The sequence below is a fragment of the Oncorhynchus keta genome, chromosome 19, assembly GCF_023373465.1.
Source record: "Oncorhynchus keta strain PuntledgeMale-10-30-2019 chromosome 19, Oket_V2, whole genome shotgun sequence".
In the NCBI taxonomy this organism is placed as follows: Eukaryota; Metazoa; Chordata; class Actinopteri; order Salmoniformes; family Salmonidae; genus Oncorhynchus; species Oncorhynchus keta.
The window spans coordinates 74,521,596-74,543,963 of NC_068439.1; the positions used below are offsets into that span (position 1 = coordinate 74,521,596).

The 22,368-nt window shown below is 44.1% G+C and overlaps 1 protein-coding gene and 2 long non-coding RNA genes across 11 annotated transcripts in view; 2 read left to right on the forward strand and 1 right to left on the reverse strand.

Moving 5' to 3' along the window:
* LOC127909476 (uncharacterized) overlaps positions 1-14,177 on the reverse strand; it is a 43,663-nt gene extending 29,486 nt beyond the window's left edge. Inside the window, exons 1-2 of the long non-coding RNA XR_008071404.1 lie at positions 14,043-14,177; positions 6,371-6,612 (exon numbers count right to left, since the gene is read on the reverse strand). This is a non-coding gene — a long non-coding RNA (uncharacterized LOC127909476). The remainder of the gene's footprint in view (positions 1-6,370; positions 6,613-14,042) is intronic.
* xkr5a (XK related 5a) lies at positions 158-22,175 on the forward strand. 3 transcript variants are annotated; one of them, XM_035760647.2, is made up of 8 exons: positions 158-777; positions 1,344-1,403; positions 5,662-5,845; positions 6,417-6,601; positions 14,070-14,282; positions 15,224-15,393; positions 15,827-15,938; positions 20,567-22,175. In XM_035760647.2, exons 1-8 carry the CDS (start codon positions 651-653, stop codon positions 21,622-21,624), a joined length of 2,109 nt encoding a protein of 702 aa, XP_035616540.1. In that variant the 5' UTR covers positions 158-650; the 3' UTR covers positions 21,625-22,175. The 3 variants fall into 3 exon arrangements, with proteins under 3 accessions (XP_035616540.1, XP_035616541.1, XP_035616542.1); XM_035760648.2 differs by lacking the exon at positions 1,344-1,403 and having other exon boundaries at positions 160-777; XM_035760649.2 differs by lacking the exons at positions 158-777; positions 1,344-1,403 and having other exon boundaries at positions 5,649-5,845.
* LOC127909474 (uncharacterized) lies at positions 11,289-14,014 on the forward strand. 7 transcript variants are annotated; one of them, XR_008071396.1, is made up of 4 exons: positions 11,289-13,114; positions 13,313-13,444; positions 13,489-13,532; positions 13,696-14,014. It is a non-coding gene; the product is annotated as an uncharacterized LOC127909474 (long non-coding RNA). The 7 variants fall into 7 exon arrangements; XR_008071402.1 differs by having other exon boundaries at positions 13,828-14,014; XR_008071398.1 differs by lacking the exon at positions 13,489-13,532 and adding an exon at positions 13,577-13,598.
* Positions 22,176-22,368: the final 193 nt, after the last annotated feature.

Below are 22,368 nucleotides of genomic sequence, written 5' to 3' on the forward strand. Positions count from 1 at the left end.
CTCAACTAGTCAAAAGAAGGGCCTTTTTTTATTGCTTCTTTAATCAGAACAACAGTTTTCAGCTGTGCTAACATAATTGAAAAGGGGTTTTCTAATGATCAATGAGCCTTTTAAAGTGATAAACTTGTATTAGCTAACACAACGTGCCATTGGAACACAGGAGTGATGATTGCTGATAATGGGCCTCTGTATGCCTATGTAGATATTCCATTAAATATCAGCTGTTTCCAGCTACGATAGTCATTTACAACCGTAACAATGTCTACACTGTATTTCTGATCAATTTGATGTTATTTTAACGGACAATTTTTGTAGCTTTTCTTTCAAAAACAAGGACATTAATAAGTGACCCCAAACTTTTGAATGGTAGTGTACATTTTTGTGATACTGAGGATTATAAACCAGTATAGCCACTTTATGATCGAAGAAGAGGTGGCGAAAAAGTGTCAGGTGATGTATCACGGTCAATGTGACCATCGGGAGTTCGTACAGTACTTACTGTACTGTCTCTTTAAAAACCGCACGGCGACGTCAGATATCTTTTGACAGGAGCCAGCCAGCAAAACGAGGATGTAACGGATCCACGGAGGGAGAAGGATGACAATAATAATGTCCCCGGTTGGTTCTCGCGGCGCCCACGTCTCCGTATCATGATAAACGCTGGGCCCGTTGACCGTGTGATGCCCTCCGCGGCTCGGAGCGGGTGTTGGATAGCATGGTGCCAAGCTATCCTTTTCGGTGTGTCGGGGCTGGTGATACTGGCCGAAAGAACCTCGCGTAAGTGGACACCTAATACAAGCCACTTTAACTTTTGTTATATTCTGCAAATTAACATTCACAGCACGTTCAAACAAACCTCGGACCGCTTTAGTGACCTTCACTGAGTTATATGAATTGGTAGAGCTCTTGGTTTGTCGACAAAATGTACCATTGTGGGCTTCACTGAATGCGTATTTAACTATAGTCTATCGTGCGTTTATTCCAGTACAGTTCAGCATCACTAGTTATCCAAGTAGCCACACTAGCTAGTTAAGTAGAAGTACATAATGTGAATGTGGCGTGACCCGGTAACCTTGCCTTGCATTGATTCATTGTGGTCTTTAAACCGTTAGATACCGGGACCCAGTTCCTTGCATGAAAATTAAGCAGTGATTAGGACAGCCTCAGGGGACCTTCAAATAACATATTTCTGGGGTAGAGAAAATTATATAAACGTATCATAAAATGTGTGGTTTGCACCACTTAGGGCATTAAGTCGCATACGTGTCAAGTGACTCTACTTTGCAAATGTACTCCGGTGTCTCTGGACATCTCATGAGTATTCTGCATGCACTGAATTTCAGAAACTCACCGCTGGCAATGTACGAGATTAGTTTGGAGGAGCAGAACTTCCGTTTTTACAGGTTGGTGATGTCCACCATTATGAGCGCCAATGTCCTGTAGTGTAGAGCATACTAATTACCAAGAGTTTTAATTTTTCCTAACTGTATATTTACCTGCACAAACCAATGCTGGCACTAAGACCGTACTCAACCAGCCATATAAGGCCGTAAGAAAAAACGAAAATGCACATCCAGAGGTGGCATTCCTAGTGGCTGGTGATTTTAATGCAGGGAAACTGTGCAACTAGATGCAAAACAACTCTAGATCGCCTTTACACCACACACAGAAACACATTCAATGCTCTCGCCTTCCATTTGATAAATCGGACCATAACTCTATCCTCCTGATTTCTGCTTACAAGCAAAAACTCAACAGGAAGTACCAGTGATGTGCTCAATACAGTTGTGGTCTGATGAAGCGGATGCTAAGCTACAGGACTGTTTCGCTAGCACAGACTGGAATATGTTCTGTGGTTCCTCTGATGGCGTTGAAGAGTTTACCACATCAGTCACCGACTTCATTACTAAGTGCATCGACAACGTTTTCCCCACAGTGACTGTATGTACATATCCCAACCAGAAGCCGTGGATTACAGGCAACATCCACACTGAGCTAAAGGATCGAATTGCCACTTGCAAGGAGCGGGACACTAAACCGGACGCTTACAAGAAATCCCGAGCCATCAAACAGTCAAAACTTCAATGCAGGACTAAGATCGAATCCTACTACGCCACACTGCCCTTTCCCACCTAAACAACACCTATGTGAGAATGCTGTTAATTGACTACAGCTCATCATTCAACACCAAAGTTCCCTCTAAGCTCATCACTAAGCTCAGGACCCTGAGACTGAACACCTCCCTCTACAAATGGATCCTGGACTTCCTGAAAGGCCGCCCCCAGGTGGTGAGGGTAGGCAACAACACATCTGCCATGCTGACACTCAACACGGGGGCCCCTCAGGGGTGTGTGCTTAGTCCCCTCCTGTACTCCATGTTCACCTACGACTGCATGGCCGCGCATGACTCCAACACCATCATTAACAACATAATGGTGGTTGGCCTGATGATCGGCCTGATGATCGATGACAATGAGACAGCCTATAGGGAGGAGGTCAGTGTCATGGCATTGTGGTGTCGTGGACTACAGGAAACAGAGGGCTGAGCACGCCCCCGTCCACATCGACGGATCTGTAGTGGAGCGGGTCTAGAGCTTCAAGGAAGCTGAGGAATACTCATGGTCCACACACGCCGACACAGTCGGAGGATGAAAACATTTGGCATGGGTCTTCAAATCCTCAAAAAGTTGTACAGCTACACCATTGAGAGCATCTTGACTGGCTGCATCACCACTTGGTATGGCAACTGCTTGGTATCCAATCGCAAGGCGCTAGAGACGGTAGTGCGCACGACCCAGTACATCACTGTGGCCAAGCTCCCTGCCATCCAGGACCTCTATACCAGGCGGAGTCAGAGGACTATTTAACTACAGTGTCTGTGTTGACCCTTTTTGTACTAATTCTTTTGACTTATTCTATAGGCTGCTGCTACTGTTATCTATCCTGTTGCATAGTCACTTTATCATTACCTGTACGTACAGTACCAGTCTAAAGTTTGGACACACCTACTCATTCCAGGGTTTTTCTTTATTTTTACCATTTTCTACGTTGTAGAATAATAGTGAAGACATCGACGCTATGAAATAACACATATGGAATCATGTGGTAGTCAGAAAAGTGATAAACAAATAAAAATATATTTGAGATTCTTCAAAGTAGCCACCGTTTGCCTTGATTACAGCTTTGCACAATTGTCGTTCTCTCAACAAGCTTCACGAGGTAGTCACCTGGAATGCATTTCAATTAACAGGTGTGCCATGTTAAAAGTTAATTTGTGGAATTTCTTTCCTTCTTAATGCATTTGAGCCAATCAGTTGTGTTGTGACAAAGTAGGGTTGGTATACAGAAGATGGTCCTATTTGGTCCATATTATGGCAAGACCAGCTCAAATTAGCAAAGTGAAATGACAGTCCATCATTACTTTAAGACATGAAGGTCACTCAATGCGGGAAAAAGTGCAGTCACAAAACCCATCAAGTGCTATGATGAAACTGGCTCTCATTAGGACCGCCACAGGAAAGGAAGACCCAGAGTTACCTCTGCTGCAGAGGATAAGTTCATTAGTGATAACTGCACCTCGGATCGCAGCCTAAATAAATGCTTCAGAGTTCAACTAACAGACACATGTCAACATCAACTGTTCAGAGGAGACTGTGTGAATCAGGCCTTCATGTTCAAACTTCTGCAAAGAAACACTACTAAAGGACCAATAAGAAGAAGAGACTTGCTTGGGCCAAGAAACACGAGTAATGGACATTAGATTGGTGGAAATCTGTCATTTTGGTCTGATGAGTCCAAATTTGAGATTTTTCGTTCCAACCTCCGTGTCTACGTGAAACAAGTGAACGGAAGGTCTCTGCATGTGTGGTTCCCACTGTGAAGCATGGAGGAGGAGGTGTGATGTTGTGGGGGTACTTTGCTGGTGACACTGTCAGTGATTTATTTCGAATTCAAGGCACACTTAACCAGCATGGCTATCAAAGCATTCTGCAGCGATACACCATCCCATCTGGTTTGCACGGGACTATATATATATATATATATATTTTTTACCGGAGTGCTGCATCAGATGACCTGGCCTCCACAATCACCTGACCTCAACCCAATTGAGATGGTTTGGGATGAATTGGACCGTAGAGTGAAGGAAAAGCAGCCAACAAGTGCTCAGCATATGTGGGAACTCCTTCAAGACTATTTGAAAAGCATTCCTGGTGAAGCTGGTTGAGAGAATGCCAAGAGTGTGCAAAGCTGTCATCAAGGCAAAGGATGGCTACTTTGAAGAATCTCAAATATATTTGATTTGTTTATCACTTTTTTGATTAATACACGATTCCATATGTGTTATTTCATAGATTTGATGCAATGTAGAAAATAGTACAAATAAAGAAAAAACCTTGACTGGACTGTACATAACCACCTCAATTACCTCAACCCTTGCACATTGACTCTTTACTGGTACCCCTTGTATATAGCCAAGTTATCGTTACTCGTGTATTTATTTATTGTTTTATTATGTTTCTTTTGTTTACATTTTTTTCTGTCTGCATTGATGGGAAGGGCCCATAAGTTAGCAACTACACTTATTGTTTACGAAGCATGTGAGAAATATAGATTGATTTGTAATTACAAAGATTGCTAAAAGTGTTTAAGAATCTCTTTATGAAGACTGTGGTTTCCTTTTATGTATTGATGGTGACATGTAGGGTTGTAGGTTGGGCTAGCCTTTCTACAGAGTGTGCCTTCCAGAATGTACGATAGCTACATGCACTGAATTGGGGTGATGCCAATCCATGGTCATCTGTGACAGCTTTTGACAGAGGTTTCGCGAACCCAATTTAGCTACTGTCACTAACAGTCCTATCTTGTTTCTATTGCTGGCTACATCCACTCAACTTGCATGCTGCAAATCATACCAATAATAAGATAAATGCTTTTGGTGATGTTTGATTTTGTATGTCGGTCGAAGGGCACACGAGCAGGTGAGGTCCCCTCCGGGTCGTTCTTCTGGAAACAGGTGCTGTGCATTCTTGTTTGCAGCATGTGAGAAGCCCTGAGTAAGCAGATCAATGACAAGAGCTCCAGCAAAGGTGACTGACTGCGCGCAAAGTGACTTTGGCCTTGGCACGGATGACTTTCAACCGGATAAAAATACTGCTGTGCCTGAGGCTCTCTAGGTCCCCACCAGGAGACAGCCAGTCCAGAGGGATGTGACAGACATAATCAATATCTAGCCAACGAGCACTTCTCTCCTCCAGCCAAGTTTGTGGTTAAGAGGCATACACTTTAAAATGGCAATTCATTCATTAATGAGCATCAATGAATTTGATATGGCTTTTACATATCCGATTTTATGAAACCAGGAGTCAGGGGATTGTTTAAATATACCATTCATCCACCCATCCACACTCTCTCTCACGAACTGATTCATGTAGATTACTTTTTGTCCAATGGAATGTGTCACCATTCACTCCCACCATAGACAGACTGTACAGAATGTAACCAAAAGAAAACATTGTTGTGATCAGAATGTAAGCTAAAATATTTTGTATGTAGGTAGGTAAATAGACCTTAGTACTTCAATGCAATGATACACTATTATAGTGTTACAAATGTATCTATTTCTTCCCGGTGTGTGTGTGTGTGTGTGTATGTGTTCTATAGTGATCTACTGCATAGGATTCTATCTATGGAATGAGGAAACGCAGTGGGCGGGGTTGACCCTCGCCCTCTTGTTGCCAGGGATACTGGTCCAGGTGTTGAGTCTCAGGTGGTACCATGACGATGGGGAAGACCACTATTGGTTCCTGACCCTCACACACGTGTTGCAACTGGGCATCTTCCAACGGTGAGCCCACCTGAACAATGGCCTCACCTGGGCGTGTTCAATAGGCACAAAAACAGAGATGTGGAGGTACTATCTGAACTTGTCCAATTAGAAGTTTTTGTTTTCTGTGACAAAATCTTTTTAAATGTTTTTTTTCCACTGTGCCTTAATGAACATCACCCTGACAACAAGGCAATGTGGTTCAGAATTAGAATTTGAAGTTGCTTTCAGCTCAGAGTAATTCAGAGTAAACTTAATTTAGAAACCTGCCATTGATTGTCTTAGTTGGATGAATAAGATCTCTTATTCTATTTGTCCTCTAGTACTATACCGGAAGTGATGTGTATTAGAGGTTACCGCAAGGTTTCCATCATTAAACCTGGAATCTTAAAATCCTCTGTGTATCTAATCTGGATTAGATACACAGAAAATTCAACATTATATCCAAATTGCAGAATTCCTTACATAATCCCACCAACACACAGTACATCGCATCATCCACCGCCATACATAGGACCAGCACTTGAGAGCAGTGGGTTATCTCACCAGTTCTGTCTCACAGCTGTTGGTCTTTGTCTCCACCTTCTGGCAGGTTGTGGGACTGCATGGTGTCTGTATGGGACATGCAGGGCACTGCGGGGGAGCTGGGGGCGGCTGTGATGCAGCAGGCTGATGTGTCCGCTCTCCGCCTGTTGGAGGCCCTGGTCCTCACCCTACCGCAGACCCTGCTGCAGACCTACGTCCTGGCCGTCACTGACGTGGAACTAGACTCCCCGGGTAAGACGCCACTGTACCCAATTAATTACAAAGAAACAAACGTATAACATAAATCAAATGTTATTACACTGAACACAAATATAAAAGCAAAGATTTTACTGATTTACAGTTCATATAAGGAAATCAGCCAGTTGAAATAAATTCATTAGGCCCTAATCTATGGATTTCACATGACTGGGAATACAGATATGCATCTGTTGGTCACAGATACCTTTAAAAAAAGGATAGGGGCTTGGGTCAGAAAACCAGTCAGTATCTGGTGCGACCAGCATTTGCCTCATGCAGCGTGAAACATCTCCTTCACATAGAGTTGATCAGGTTGTTGATTGTGGCCTGTGGAATGTTGTCCCAATGGCTCTACGAAGTTGCTGGATATTGTTGGGAACTGGAACACGCTGTCGATCCAAAGCATCCAAAACATGCTCAATGGGTGACATATCTGGTGAAGTATGCAGACCATGGAAGAACTGGGACATTTTCAGCTTCAAGGAATTGTTTACAGATCCTTGCGACATGGGGCTGTGCATTATCATGCTGAAACATGAGGTGATGGCGGCAGATGAATGGCACGACAATGGGCCTCAGGATCTCGTCCATCTCTGTGCATTCACATTGCCATCAATAAAATGCAATTGTGTTTGTTATCCGTAGTTTATGCCTGCCCATAACAACCCCACCACCATGGGGCACTCTGTTCACAACGTTAACATCAGCAAACCGCTCGCCCACACGTCTGCCATCTGCCCTGTACAGTTGAAACCGGGATTCATCTGTGAAGAACTTCTCAAGGTGACCATTTGCCCACTGAAGTCAGTTAGGACGCCAAACTTGCAATCCGGTCAAGACATTTACATTACATTTAAGTCATTTAGCAGACGCTCTTATCCAGAGAAACTTACAAATTGGTGCATTCACCTTATGACATCCAGTGGAACAGCCACTTTACAATAGTGCATCTAAATATTTTAAGGGGGGTGAGAAGGATTACTTTATCCTATCCTAGGTATTCCTTAAAGAGGTGGGGTTTCAGGTGTCTCCGGAAGGTGGTGATTGACTCCGCTGTCCTGGCGTCGTGAGGCAGTTTGTTCCACCATTGGGGGCCAGAGCAGCGAACAGTTTTGACTGGGCTGAGCGGGAACTGTACTTCCTCAGTGGTAGGGAGGCGAGCAGGCCAGAGGTGGATGAACGCAGTGCCCTTGTTTGGGTGTAGGGCCTGATCAGAGCCTGGAGGTACTGAGGTGCCGTTCCCCTCACAGCTCCGTAGGCAAGCACCATGGTCTTGTAGCGGATGCGAGCTTCAACTGGAAGCCAGTGGAGAGAGCGGAGGAGCGGGGTGACGTGAGAGAACTTGGGAAGGTTGAACACCAGACGGGCTGCGGCGTTCTGGATGAGTTTTAGGGGTTTAATGGCACAGGCAGGGAGCCCAGCCAACAGCGAGTTGCAGTAATCCAGACGGGAGATGACAAGTGCCTGGATTAGGACCTGCGCCGCTTCCTGTGTGAGGCAGGGTCGTACTCTGCGGATGTTGTAGAGCATGAACCTACAGGAACGGGCCACCGCCTTGATGTTAGTTGAGAACGACAGGGTGTTGTCCAGGATCACGCCAAGGTTCTTAGCGCTCTGGGAGGAGGACACAATGGATTTGTCAACCGTGATGGCGAGATCATGGAACGGGCAGTCCTTCCCCGGGAGGAAGAGCAGCTCCGTCTTGCCGAGGTTCAGCTTGAGGTGGTGATCCGTCATCCACACTGATATGTCTGCCAGACATGTAGAGATGCGATTCGAGGAAGACCCTTGTGAGGACAACGAGCATGCAGATGAGCTTCCCTGAGACGGTTTCTGACAGTTTGTGCAGAAATTCTTCTTTTGTGCAAACCCACAGTTTCATCAGCTGTCCGGATGGCTGGTCAGATAATCCAGCATGTGAAGAAGCCGGATGTGGAGGTCCTGGGCTGGCGTGGCTACACGTGGTCTCTCAAACGTGATGGGAGGTGGCTTATGGTAGAGAAATTAACATTAACTTCTCTGGCAACAGCTCTGGTGGACATTCCTGCAGTCAGCATGCCTATTGCACACTCCCTCAAATTTAGATATCTGTGGCATTGTGTTGTGTGACACAACTGAACATTTTAGAGTGGCCTTTTATTGATTGTCCCCAGCACAAGGTGCACCTGTGTAATGGTCATGTTTTTAATTAGCTTCTTGATATGCCATACCTTCATCAGGTGGATGGATTATCTTGTCAAAAGAGAAATGCTCACTAACAGGGATGTAAACAAACATATCTTTTTAAATACGATTTTTGTACGTATGGAAAGTTTATGGGATCTTTTATTTCAGCTCATAAAACATGGGACCAACACTTTACATGTTGTGTTTTTACATGTTTGTTCAATATATGTAATAATACCATTTTTACCATCTCTTAGTGGGCCCGAATTCATGAAGTGTGCTGATCCAGGACCAAGTTTAAACTTAACCTAGATCACCACTCCTGCACTGAGATGCTTGATACATAAGGCTCCTGGCCTCCCATCTGGTGTGTTTTAAGCATATCAGAATAGAGGTGCTGATTAGGATCCGTTTAGCCTTTTAGATCACATTAGTTAGTTTTCCACCCAATTGGCGACAGATTTTCATGCGAATATCCACATAAAAACAAGAAGTTATTTACCCACTAGATATGTGTTTTCATGAAGTTGACTTGTTGCATGTAAAAGGCTGTGCGTGATGACGTAGTGCACATAAAACTACCTTTTGCGGTTACATTTTCATGTATAGAAAAAAACAAGTGAAATGGGTTTCCATCGCATTTTCAACTCTACTAATGGTTTTCTCACAAAAACATGTTGTGTACCAAGTGTGTCCACTCTGGTTATGACAGACGTGCTCTAGCATCTGCACTCTGTTGGCTAGAGCACATGTATTGCCTACATGATTAGATTATTATGGACTAAAATAACACTTTTTATTTGTCAAACTGGCAGCCAAGCATTGATGATCATGTCCCACAATCAGACCCTCTATATTTATTTGGAAAGGAGCATTAAGCTGGTGATGATGACCTTGCACTTTCACCCCCCCTGTGAAGTTCATCATAACTTATTTCATCTGTAGCCTAATCAATCAATAAATCAATCAAATGTATTTACAGAGCCCTTTTTTACAACAGCAGTTGTCAGAAAGTGCTTTTACAGAAACTGAGCCTAGAAACCCCAGAGCAAGTAATACGAATGTAGAAGCACGGTGGCTAGGAAAAACTAACCTAGAAAGGCAGGAACCTATGAAGAAACCTAGGCTCTGAGGGGTGGCCAGTCCTCTTCTGGTTGTGCCGGGTAGAGATTATGAGAGTACATGGCCATTAAGTCCAGATTGTTCTTCAGATGTTCATAGAAGACCAGCAGGGTCAAATAATAATCACAGTGTTTGTAGAGGGTGCAACAGGTCAGTACCTCGGCACTTAATGTTAGTTGGCTTTTCATAGCCGAGCAATTCGAGGTTTAGACAGTATGTGACCAGGTCAGGGTTCCATAGCTGCAGGCAGAACAGCAGAAATTGGGTCAGCAGCACAACCAGGTGGACTGGGGACGGGGACAGCCAGGAGTCGTCAGGCCAGGTAGTCCTTAGGCCAGGTAGTCCTGAGGCATGGTCCTAGAGCTCAGGTCCTCCGGGAGGGGAGAGAGATGGGATAATTCGAGGCAGTATATCTAAGATCACACAGGACACCATATAAGACAGGAGAATTACTCCAGATATAGCAGACTGGCCCTAGCCCCGCGGCACATAGAATATTGCAGCATAGATACAGGAGACTGAGTCGCAGTGGGAGGGCCACACATGTCATCGCGTAACTCTTAAGTTTACTTCAATATGATGGTTATATCAATATTTGCGCATAAAAGCCTTTCTACAGATATTTCTCTCATAATTCATTTTACAGACACAAAGATCCCATCTTGTCTAGCGTATTTTGTTTTGTCGACATTTTGAAAGTTTACTCTCAGGCCTGTAATGTAATTATTTTTTCGACATGTACTTTACTCGCATAAAAAGATTGGCTGGAAACCTGGCGACAGAATAAGATTGCACAGACAGTGGACAAGCTGATCCTATGGTTGGATTGGAAATAAAAAAAAAAAAAATCTGTCTAACACCCAACCAATTGTGAAGATGTACAATTGTATCTTATATTCTGAATTCATGACACTTCCCTCTCACCTTTTCCCTGCATATGTATGACATAGGGCGGTCCAACGAAAACAACATTTAATCAAGTTAATCGCAGGATTTGCTGTGATTTAATTACGATGAATGGAAAATTCAGAATTTTTCAAAAATGTATATTTGTTATACAAAAAGCATTACAACAATATTGAAGTCTTGATTTTTTTCCAAAGTAACAATTAGGTCATTTGATATGGCACACTTTCTTTAGCCTCACTAGCTAGGTTTCGATCCAATTGGTGACAGATTTTCATGTGAATATTCTAGAATCATTTTCCCACCAGTGGTATGTTTTCACCAAACAGACTTATTGCAGTGCGTGATGACGTAGAGCACACAAAATGTACTTTTTCGTTAAAATTTTCATGTACTGAATACATCAGAATAAGACCTTCAATATTAATTGGAAAGGACCATCAAGCTCATCACTGTGCGCTTTCACCACCCACATCATAACCTTTCATCTTAGCCCGTAGCCTAATAAACTTCATGGTTTCCTGTGTAGTGTAGTAAGTTCTATGGATGGTCTTAAACTGCAGTAATTGATGTCTGAGATGATATGAAAATGACTGGGCATTCAAGCATATCTGTATCCATTCATCATTCCCAATAGCTTCTACCAGGTCTTCCTCCCATTTGTTTTACAAAAATAATTACCCTGGTGTACATATTATACATGATATTATCCAAGAATAGAATCAATGGTTCACCCGGTATACCCTGATGAGGACAGCTTGTCTGAGCTCCTAGAGTGTGCAGCTCTCCTTTATTTTTTAAAGTGTTCCACTCCTCTAGCCAGCACCTCACCTGAATAGGTGTGCGTTTCTGTCGCCTCAATAATTGAAATTACCCTTATTCCAGACTATAGCTTTAAGGACCAACTTTGGGAAACTCTGAGTTACACTACTACTAGCTCAGCACTGTGAATAAACACTAGTTAGATTTTTTATGATAAGTTAAACAGCTGTTACCTTGCCAACTAAAGAGTAGCCAGTTTCTGCTCTGCTTGCTTTTACAACTCGGAGAAAGAATGGTGTCAGGTTCCCTCCAGATGTGACGCTTGGCATTCAGGTCAAAGGTTAATCAAAACAGAGAATCTTGTTTTTCATGGTGCATGCAGGGTGTCATATGCCTTTTACTAAGGAGTGACTTCCGTCTTCCCACTCTACCATAAATGCCTAATTGGAGTGCTGCAGAGATGGTTGTCCTTCTGAAAGGTTCTCCTTCTGGATGGTTGTCCTTCTGGAAGGAACTGTAGAGCTATGTCAGTGACCATCAGGTTCTTGGCCACCGCCCTGACTAAGGCCCTTCTCCCCCGATGGTTCAGTTTGGCCGGGCAGCCAGCTCTAGGAAGAGTCCTGATGGTTCCAAATATCTTCCATTTAAGAATGATGGAAGTCACTGTGTTCTTGGGGACTTTTAATGCTGCAGACATATTTTGGTGTCCTTCCCCAGATCTGAACCTCGACGTCATGGCTTGGTTTTTGCTCTGATGTGCACTGTCAATTTGGGACCTTTTAATAGACAGGTGTGTGCTTTTCCAAATCATGTCCAATCAATTGAATTTACAACAGATGGACTCCAAGTTGTAGAAACCTCTCAAGGAGGATCAATGGAAACAGGATGCACCTGAGCTCAATTTTGAGTCTCATAGCAAAGGGGCTGTAAACTTAATGTAAATAAGGTATTTTTAATAAATGTACAAATATTTCTAAAGACCTGTTTCACTTTGTCATTATGGGATATTGTGTGTAGATTGCTGAGGAATTACTTTTATTTAATCAATTTTTGAATAAGGCTGTAACGTAACAAAATGTGGAATAAGTCGAGGGGTTTGAATACTTTCAGAAGGCCCTGTACGTAATAGTCATATCCTAAAGAACTGAGGATTCCCTAACATTCTGGAATATTCATTGAAAGGATGTGCCGTCCATCAGGTCAAACGGTGCCGTCCATCAGGTCAAACGGTGCCGTCCATCAGGTCAAACGGTGCCGTCCATCAGGTCAAACGGTGCCGTCCATCAGGTCAAACGGTGCCGTCCATCAGGTCAAACGGTGCCGTCCATCAGGTCAAACGGTGCCGTCCATCAGGTCAAACGGTGCCGTCCATCAGGTCAAACGGTGCCGTCCATCAGGTCAAACGGTGCCGTCCATCAGGTCAAACGGTGCCGTCCATCAGGTCAAACGGTGCCGTCCATCAGGTCAAACGGTGCCGTCCATCAGGTCAAACGGTGCCGTCCATCAGGTCAAACGGTGCCGTCCATCAGGTCAAACGGTGCCGTCCATCAGGTCAAACGGTACCGTCCATCAGGTCAAACGGTACCGTCCATCAGGTCAAACGGTACCGTTCATCAGATCAAACGGTACCGTCCATCAGATCAAACGGTGCCGTCCATCAGATCAAACGGTGCCGTCCATCAGGTCAAACGGTACCGTCCATCAGGTCAAACGGTGCCGTCCATCAGGTCAAACGGTACCGTCCATCAGGTCAAACGGTGCCGTCCATCAGGTCAAACGGTGCCGTCCATCAGGTCAAACGGTGCCGTCCATCAGGTCAAACGGTGCCGTCCATCAGGTCAAACGGTACCGTCCATCAGGTCAAACGGTGCCGTCCATCAGGTCAAACGGTACCGTCCATCAGGTCAAACGGTACCGTCCATCAGGTCAAACGGTGCCGTCCATCAGGTCAAACGGTGCCGTCCATCAGGTCAAACGGTACCGTCCATCAGGTCAAACGGTACCGTCCATCAGGTCAAACGGTGCCGTCCATCAGGTCAAACGGTGCCGTCCATCAGATCAAACGGTGCCGTCCATCAGATCAAACAGGTCAAATGGTGCCGTTCATCAGGTCAAACGGTACCGTCCATCAGGTCAAACGGTGCCGTCCATCAGGTCAAACGGTGCCGTCCATCCGGTCAAACGGTGCCGTCCATCCGGTCAAACGGTGCCGTCCATCCGGTCAAACGGTGCCGTCCATCAGATCAAACGGTGCCGTCCATCAGATCATGCCAGCTCATCTGGTACTATAAGTCTATAATCAGGATGGGAACCTTTTTGAGAAGCGAAGTGGTAGCCGGATAGAGCCACTTAAAATAGGAAGGAAAGAAAATCCCAAAGAAACAAACTTGTAATTGGTAATTTTTGTAATGGAAAAACCTGGTCTGTAAAAAAGATCTGATCATTTCTCACCCCCCCAATACTTCCCTCTCATCCTCACCCTCTCCCCATTCATCTGCCTCCACAGTGGCGGCATGCGCCGGCCTGTGCCTGCTGTCGCTGTCGTGGGCACTGGTGCTGTTCAGCCGGGCGTGCTGCCTGATCCGCCCGGGGCACCTGGCCATGCCGCCGGCCGCCCTGCTGTGCCAGCTGCTGTGGAGGGCGGGCATGCTGGGTGCCCGGGTGGCAAGCCTCATGTCTTTCGCCCGCTACTTCCACTGGTGGACCTGCGGAGTGGCAGGTGAGGGAGGGAAGGAGGGGAGCAAATGCAACAACTGGAGAAACTAGAGGGCTTTTCACACGACTGAGCAAAATCAAGCCAAGCAAAACCAAGCTGTACTGAGCAGGCCTGGTTAAGCATCTACATAGTTGCTGGAAACCCTGCTGAAAAGGACAATGTGAACAGAGAAGATCTGAGCCAGGCCAGCACAGTTTGGTTCTGGTCGGCATGATCGTATAAAGGTAGACAGAGAGAGAGAGAGAGATTTATTGTTAACTCCTCGAGCATCAGTATTTACTCATGACTCGATTGTAGTCAATAGTGCATCAAAGTTGAGATGCTTCACAATCATCCGACAGCAGAACCAATCAAAATGGTCATTTAGAATAAACTGATTTGACCTCTACGTGCATTATACCAAATGCTCAAAGCCCCAGGTTTGATTATAAATAAACAAATCAACAAAAGGCATCTTCACAACACATATCGCCCTTCAAAGCTAGTTTCTTGGCAACCAGTGTCCCCCTGCATGACGATGCACAATACCTCTTACCTCTCTATCTCTGTTCCCTCTGGTCCTGCTGAGCACACGTGCATACACACACACAACCCTGCCCCTCTCGCCGTCACACATGCACACACCCAACCCTGCCCCTCTCACCGTCACACATGCACACACCCAACCCTGCCCCTCTCACCGTCACACATGCACACACCCAACCCTGCCCCTCTCACCGTCACACATGCACACACACAACCCTGCCCCTCTCGCCGTCACACATGCACACACCCAACCCTGCCCCTCTCACCGTCACACATGCACACACCCAACCCTGCCCCTCTCACCGTCACACATGCACACATGCTGTCTCTGTCTCACACACACACTTTGTATTCCCACCACAGAGGTGCTCCACTGTCTAATTCACTCTGGAATAATGTATTTTTACATTGACCTCCAGGCTTCCACTGGCTCACAGCGTCTTTCTGGCTGGTCGCCCAGCAACCCGATATCTGCACTGGCCCGTGGCGCTGGCGGCTGTTCAACGCTGTGCTGGGATTAGTCCACATCTTCCTCTTCCTCAATGTCAAAGAAGGCCCCTCGCGCTTTCGCATGGCTGGCTTCTACCTGGTACGTACGAGAGAGAGAGAAGAAACTCTAGAGGGTAAATTTCTACGCAGCAACTGAATTACCCTTTGGGGACAAAGATATTAGTTAGTTCAGATTTAGTTCAGTTTCAATTTCCTGCTTCTACGTGGAAAGTATGATGACAAGGAGAATGAGGATTTCCCTACAAGGACAAAGATTGGTTTAATTTGAATTAAGTGTGCAGCTTAGGAATGTTCTGATTGACTTCTGTTTGAATCTCCTGGTGCTCGTTATTTCTTGTATTATGCCTTCACTCCTGTGTCTTTGAGATGAGTTGTGTATATATGTGTATATATATATATATATATATTTATTTATATATATATATATATATATATATATATAATTTATTTATTTATTTTTTTGGTGGGGGGGGTCACTATCCTGACCTCTCGTTTGACCTCTTCTCCTATAGGCCATGCTACTGGAGAATGCCACACTATTAGTGGCAGCGTCAGACTTCCTCAGTGAGAAATCATGGGATAGCATAACCCTCCCTACTATCGTGCTGTGCAGCTTCCTGCTTGGTGAGTCAATCTTTGTAGTCTCCCTATTCAAAAGTAGAATTGAGTTTTAACCCCCAGGTTATGCCTGTGGTGTGTGCACAGAACAGCGGATGTTAAAAAGAGCATTTACAAAGCTAAAGTTAAACCTATTACGTGTTAAAAGGAAACTTCTTATATTCAAATGTAGATTTAATTTAAGGGCAAATTTCTACTACCAGAGAAACCTCAAATATCACAGATTTAGTAATGTTCATGGTTGTATGGGACATATTGTCTATCTAAAGGCTGGTTTGCAGTTCTATTGACATGCTGTAGACAGCTGTCGCAGTGACATCATAAACGTGCTATTGTTGTCCGACACCAACTTGTCGTTTATGAAAAGTATAAACACAAAAATTAGAGCCTCTATATGACATCAGCAGCTTGGTGATCCAAATAGCATAACTACCTGATTTTAACACCAATAAACTCATTCGTTTCAAAATAATTGTTTGTATATGTCATGCCAGGCAGCTAAAAAAAACTATCTAGCAACTAAAAGCAAGTTCCTAAAGGATGTTTTGGTATGTTTTTAGCTTGTTAGCTAGCTGGCTAACCAGTTCAAATAGAGCATAGCTGAAAATGTCTTAAATTTAGCAAAAACAAATTGTCATTATTGCAAGAAAATAAACTCACAATAGGATAATTATTTACAAGGTAATGGTGAGCTTTCTAGCAGTCTTGTTACTGGCACAAACCAGGTTTCCATCCAAACTTTTTTATGCAAGTTTAGTTTATTAGGATCCTCATTAGCTATTGCACATGCAGCAGCTACTCCTCATGGGGTCCACATAATGACAGTGCAGAACAGTAAGACAAGAACAACATTAAATAGGAAAGACAACAAAAAAAACACGATGACATGGCTCTATACAAAGCTGAGCAACGTATTACAGTACATCTGTTTCAGTTTAGGTACTGTGAAGAAACCAATAGTGGCGTGTCTGGTGGGGTATGCATGTCTGTTTGAAGTGTACCTATGACTGTCATGCATGTTGATGATGTTAGTTCTATGTTTGCAGTTAAAGGCAAGGTGTGCTGCTTTGTTGTGAGCCAGATGCAGCTTTTCTCTGCTGCACCTGACCATGTTTCCGGACAGTAATCAGGATGGGACAATATCAGAGCCTAAACGACTAGTACAGTTGATCTTTGTGTCAAACACGCAGAATACATTTTTATAACAGACATACCTCTCCCCATCTTCACAACAGCTTTGTCAATATGACATAACTGACTATCCAATGTTACTCCTAGGAGTTCAGCTTCTTCACCTTGTTCATTGTTCATAAGATAATGCTTTAAACCAAATACAATTATTTTTCAGAGCAGTTTATTATTAATGACCTGTTCGGACACTGGCTGTAACTCCATTCTAAGAGTCTCAGTGAGCTCACTGGCTGTAGCTCCATTCTAAGAGTCTCAGTGAGCTCACTGGCTGTAGCTCCATTCTAAGAGTCTCAGTGAGCTCACTGGCTGTAGCTCCATTCTAAGAGTCTCAGTGAGCTCACTGGCTGTAGCTCCATTCTAAGAGTCTCAGTGAGCTCACTGGCTGTAGCTCCATTCTAAGAGTCTCAGTGAGCTCACTGGCTGTAGCTCCATTCTAAGAGTCTCAGTGAGCTCACTGGCTGTAGCTCCATTCTAAGAGTCTCAGTGAGCTCACTGGCTATAGCTCCATTCTAAGAGTCTCAGTGAGCTCACTGGCTGTAGCTCCATTCTAAGAGTCTCAGTGAGCTCACTGGCTGTAGCTCCATTCTAAGAGTCTCAGTGAGCTCACTGGCTGTAGCTCCATTCTAAGAGTCTCAGTGAGCTCACTGGCTGTAGCTCCATTCTAAGAGTCTCAGTGAGCTCACTGGCTGTAGCTCCATTCTAAGAGTCTCAGTGAGCTCACTGGCTGTAGCTCCATTCTAAGAGTCTCAGTGAGCTCACTGGCTGTAGCTCCATTCTAAGAGTCTCAGTGAGCTCACTGGCTGTAGGTGCTGATGTGTACATTGTGCAGTCATCAGCATACATAGTCATTTTAGGTTCTTGTAAAACAAATGGCAAATCATTTCTAACAGCCCAATGCAACTGCCCTGAGGGATACCACACTGTACACATCTGATGTTAGAGAAACATGTTGGATAAAACATGGCATGACAGGCCTTATGGAAACAGCTAATTTGTCTGTAAACTTTCCAAATGTTGACAAAACAAAATATGATATGTACCCGTTGTTCCTTCTTTAGTGCATTGGTAGCGAGTTGATACAATTCCAAGTCTGGAAGGCTAAAACCACCCTGAGACTTAGGAAGTTATTTATTCTATACATTTTATTTGCCCATATAAAGTATGTTATGACAGAGTATACTTTTTTTAAAGAATGTCTTTGGTGGGATAATTGGTATTACCGAAAATAAATACAAAATCTTTGGCAGCCATGCAATTCTAAAGAGCTTTATTCTGCCTGTAAGATTTATGGGAAGATTTATTCCATTTAATTAGATCTGCTTTCATATTGTTGAGTAATGGAGTAAAGTTCCATTTCTCAAGCTCATGCTCATCCTCAATCTTTGTATGTGTCTTATTTTCAAAGGGAAAAAGCTAAGAACATTAGTAACTTCATAATTAAGAACACTGTAACAACATGGAACACTGTAACAACATGGAACACTGTAACAACATGGAACACTGTAACAACATGGAACACTGTAACAACATGGAACACTGTAACAATATGGTAGGCCATCATTGTAAATAATAATTTGTTCTTATTGGACTTGCCTAGTTAAATTTTAAAAAATATGGAATATATAATGTATTCTACGAGCACCACTATCACTTCCTAAAAACACAACCTTACTGAACAATCCTTAGATGGCTTTTCAGAATTCACCAACAAATTGATCCACATGGAAAACTAAAGGCATAGAAACCATGAATGACTTGGTAACAAGAAATACATTTATTTCCATGCCAGAACAAAAAAGTAATTTTGGGCTGAACAATGTAGATTGTTTCAAATATATGCAACTTAAGTTACACATCACAAAATTTATATTTGAAATATTTTGGACATCAGAGCAACCTTGAGGGAATCTTATTTGAGTCCGAAAAGCATATTCATATGATAGGTAATGTATACACATTTTTGCAGAAGGCATATCCAGCTGACAATCTCTTAGAAAAAAAGTTGTGAAATAAAAAATCTATTGGAACCAAGACTTAAAAAGAACTTGGGGTTGGCACAAGATGGAGGGAAAGTTGTGGTATAACTAATGAAATTATAGTTAACACAAAATATAAGCTAATGTATAGACTGTATTATACAAGAGACAACATTCACACATTCTACAGTACAACTGCAGAGTCATGTCTTAAGTATAAAACTAATCATGACTCAATAATCCAGGCTTTCTGGGAGTGCTATGAAGTCCAGAGGTTGTGGGCGGAGCTAGAAAGTTGGTTATCAGAAGAATTACAATGTCAACTTAATTTGAACCCATCTCAACACATGGCATATGGGGGTGTAGTGAGATACCCAATGGGTTGGGCGATTCTCTTCTCATCACTCATCTTGGAAATGAATCAATCCACCATCATTAACACAATGGAAAAATCTAAACAAAATGGTGCCGTTTCAGGCCATGTGGCAGAAAGATGGTGGCACTGGAGATGGGAGTGTCTGCTAGTGGGTCTGGGCAGGTGTGATGTAGTTGATGTTTGTATGTTTATGGTTTGTATGGTTTATAAAAGAGAAAATTAAACTGGACAAAAAAACAAACGCTAGACAAGGTGGGATCTTTTTGTATGTGAGAAATGGTGGCGCAATTGCCTTTATGTGTAAATATTGTTACTGTTTTATAACCATCGTTTGGACGTAAACGTACGGTCTCACTAAATGATATGGTGTGGGGTCCTCCCACCGACTCAGGAATGTATGCAGTTTATTAGGCTTTTTTTAATGCAGATTTTAGAATGTTCACATAAATCTGTCGCAAATTGTATAGCAACCTAACTACTGTGTGGTAACCATGACAACAGACACTGACAGGGTCAAAGTTCTGCGAAAAGGAAAACGGAAGCAACTGTCTACACACAATCCGCCGGAGTATAAATTAAATGTTATTTTGACCACTGAGGTTCAAAAATGTGATTTTTCATATATATTTCCAAACTATGAGGTTGGAATAATACTGCCCTTTTAGTGTAAGAGTTGTTTGAATAGACTTGTTTTGGTGGGATGACGTTTTGGCCTGCTGTTATGACATCACCAGACAGTAAATGAGTTAACAGACCAATAAGAAAGAGTTCCAAACCGCTCTGCCAATAACAGTTTTCAGTTTTCCCCTCCCAAGTCAGACCACTCCCAGATAGTCCTAGCAAAATTATTTATTTGTTTTCAATTAAAATGCTCAAAATCACATTAATGTACTCATTTGTTACCAAGAAATTATTTGATATTGAGATAAAAATGGCTGCATAGGACCTTTTTAAAGCACCATGTCAAACTTCAGACAACCAACTTTTACTGTTTCCCATAGGGAACTTTCAATCCCATCAATTAATTTAAACACCCTGTACTATACTGCGTGTTTCTAAGTCTCCCCCTCTCTTTTCTCTCCCTACTCCAGGCACCACCTCTCTGGTCCTGTACTACTGCTTCCTCCACCCCAAGTCCACCGAGATCACCCAGGGCAAGGGCCAGCGCCTGGGCACCCACAACCACCACATGGGCTCCACCTGTCTAGAGGGCCTGGAGCGGGGCGAGACTTCCTACTCCCTGGGGGGTGGGGGTGGTGTCAAGAGCCTCCCCCAGGCTGCCCCCTCCTCCCTGCATAACCACGGCAGCTTCTCCCTCTCAGGCGTGGCCGGCTCCCTACTGGAGCATCCTGGGAGTTGCGGTCCCAGGCTAGGTAACTCGTGTCCCTGCCGCCACCACCACTGGCTCCTGATTCGCTTGGCACTAAAAACCGGTGACTTGGGGAAGATTAACTGCGCCTATGGTTCCGGCGGTGTGGCGGCCGTTTTGGAAGTGGATGAGTCCTATTGTAACTCTGAGGCCAAGAGTACGGGCGGCGGCGGGTCGACCACAGCAGGCGGCGGCAGCTGCGACAGGGTCTCCGGGGTTTCCGGGACCTCAGTGTCTGAATCACAGGGAATGAAGGGGGGCTTGGTGCCCCTCTCGGACTGCAAGGAGGAGTTCCAGAGCGCTAGTGACGAGCCCACGTCAGCCGAGACGCCCAGCGAGGGCGAGGAGGAGAGCAAGGACAGCCTGGAGGACATGGAGAGCCCGCTGGAGTCACCGGTTTCTGACTCCTTCAAGCGTAGCTCGCCCGAGGGCAAATTGTTGTTTGGGAAAAGCCCCGAGCCCTATTTCTGCCCTAACACCACCCTGTCCAGCACCACACTGTATTTCAGTGCCGACCCCCAGTCCCCCAGCAGCACCAGCAACCCCCACCTGGACCGAGTCAGCCCCCCCATGGGCATGGCAGGCCGTAGCTTCATCCCCAGCAACCCCGCCCATAGGGACATGACGGGCCTGCAGATGGGTCGGATGGGTCCGTGCTACACCTCAACACCCAAACTGGACTCTGGGGCGCAGGGGGACTCACCGCCCAGCATCCCCCATCTGAGTGGTCCCAGGAGGCAGCTGATACTGTCACGCCGAGACCAGGATGATGGATTTTAGTAACAAGGGAGAGATAAAAAGACAGATGGGAGAGAGAGACTGATTATGCTTCCTCTCTATTGCCTTTCCAATCTCAACGCTCAAAACCAGCTCCATTAGAAGCACACATATCTTATGTAATATACATTTCCTATAGATGTGCACCGTTACCAACTCTTGCTGATCATTCCAAGTACCAAGTACTTTCCCTTGAGGAGAGGCCAATACCGGCGAGTACCGATTCAAGTATTTATTTTTCATAACATGAACTTTAACCCAGTTCAATCAATGCTACCTCCTAATCAACCAAACATAATGCAGTAAACAAATAATGACATATTAAAACACAAAAATGCTTTTAAAAATAATCATTTCAATACAATAACAAATACAGAAAAGTTATTCTACGAAAACTAGTAGGGCTGGGAATTGCCAGGGACCTCACGATACGATATTATCACCATACTTGGGTGCCGATACGATATGTATTGTGATTTTTACGCTTCTATATGTATTGCGATTCGATGTTCCAAACATATTGCTCACTATACGTCTGCTGCAGAGGGACTAGAGAAAGGAATGAGAACCAGTTTCAATCAGTCATGGAAATAAAAGTGCCGAAAAGAAATTGGCTCACCATTTATAAAGGAGAACACGCTATAGAAGGAAAAATACCGGAGTATTGGCACAGGTACAGTTGACTAGCGCAAAATTTATATCGCAATATCGTAAAAACAAATATCCCGACGTGTAACCGTATCGATA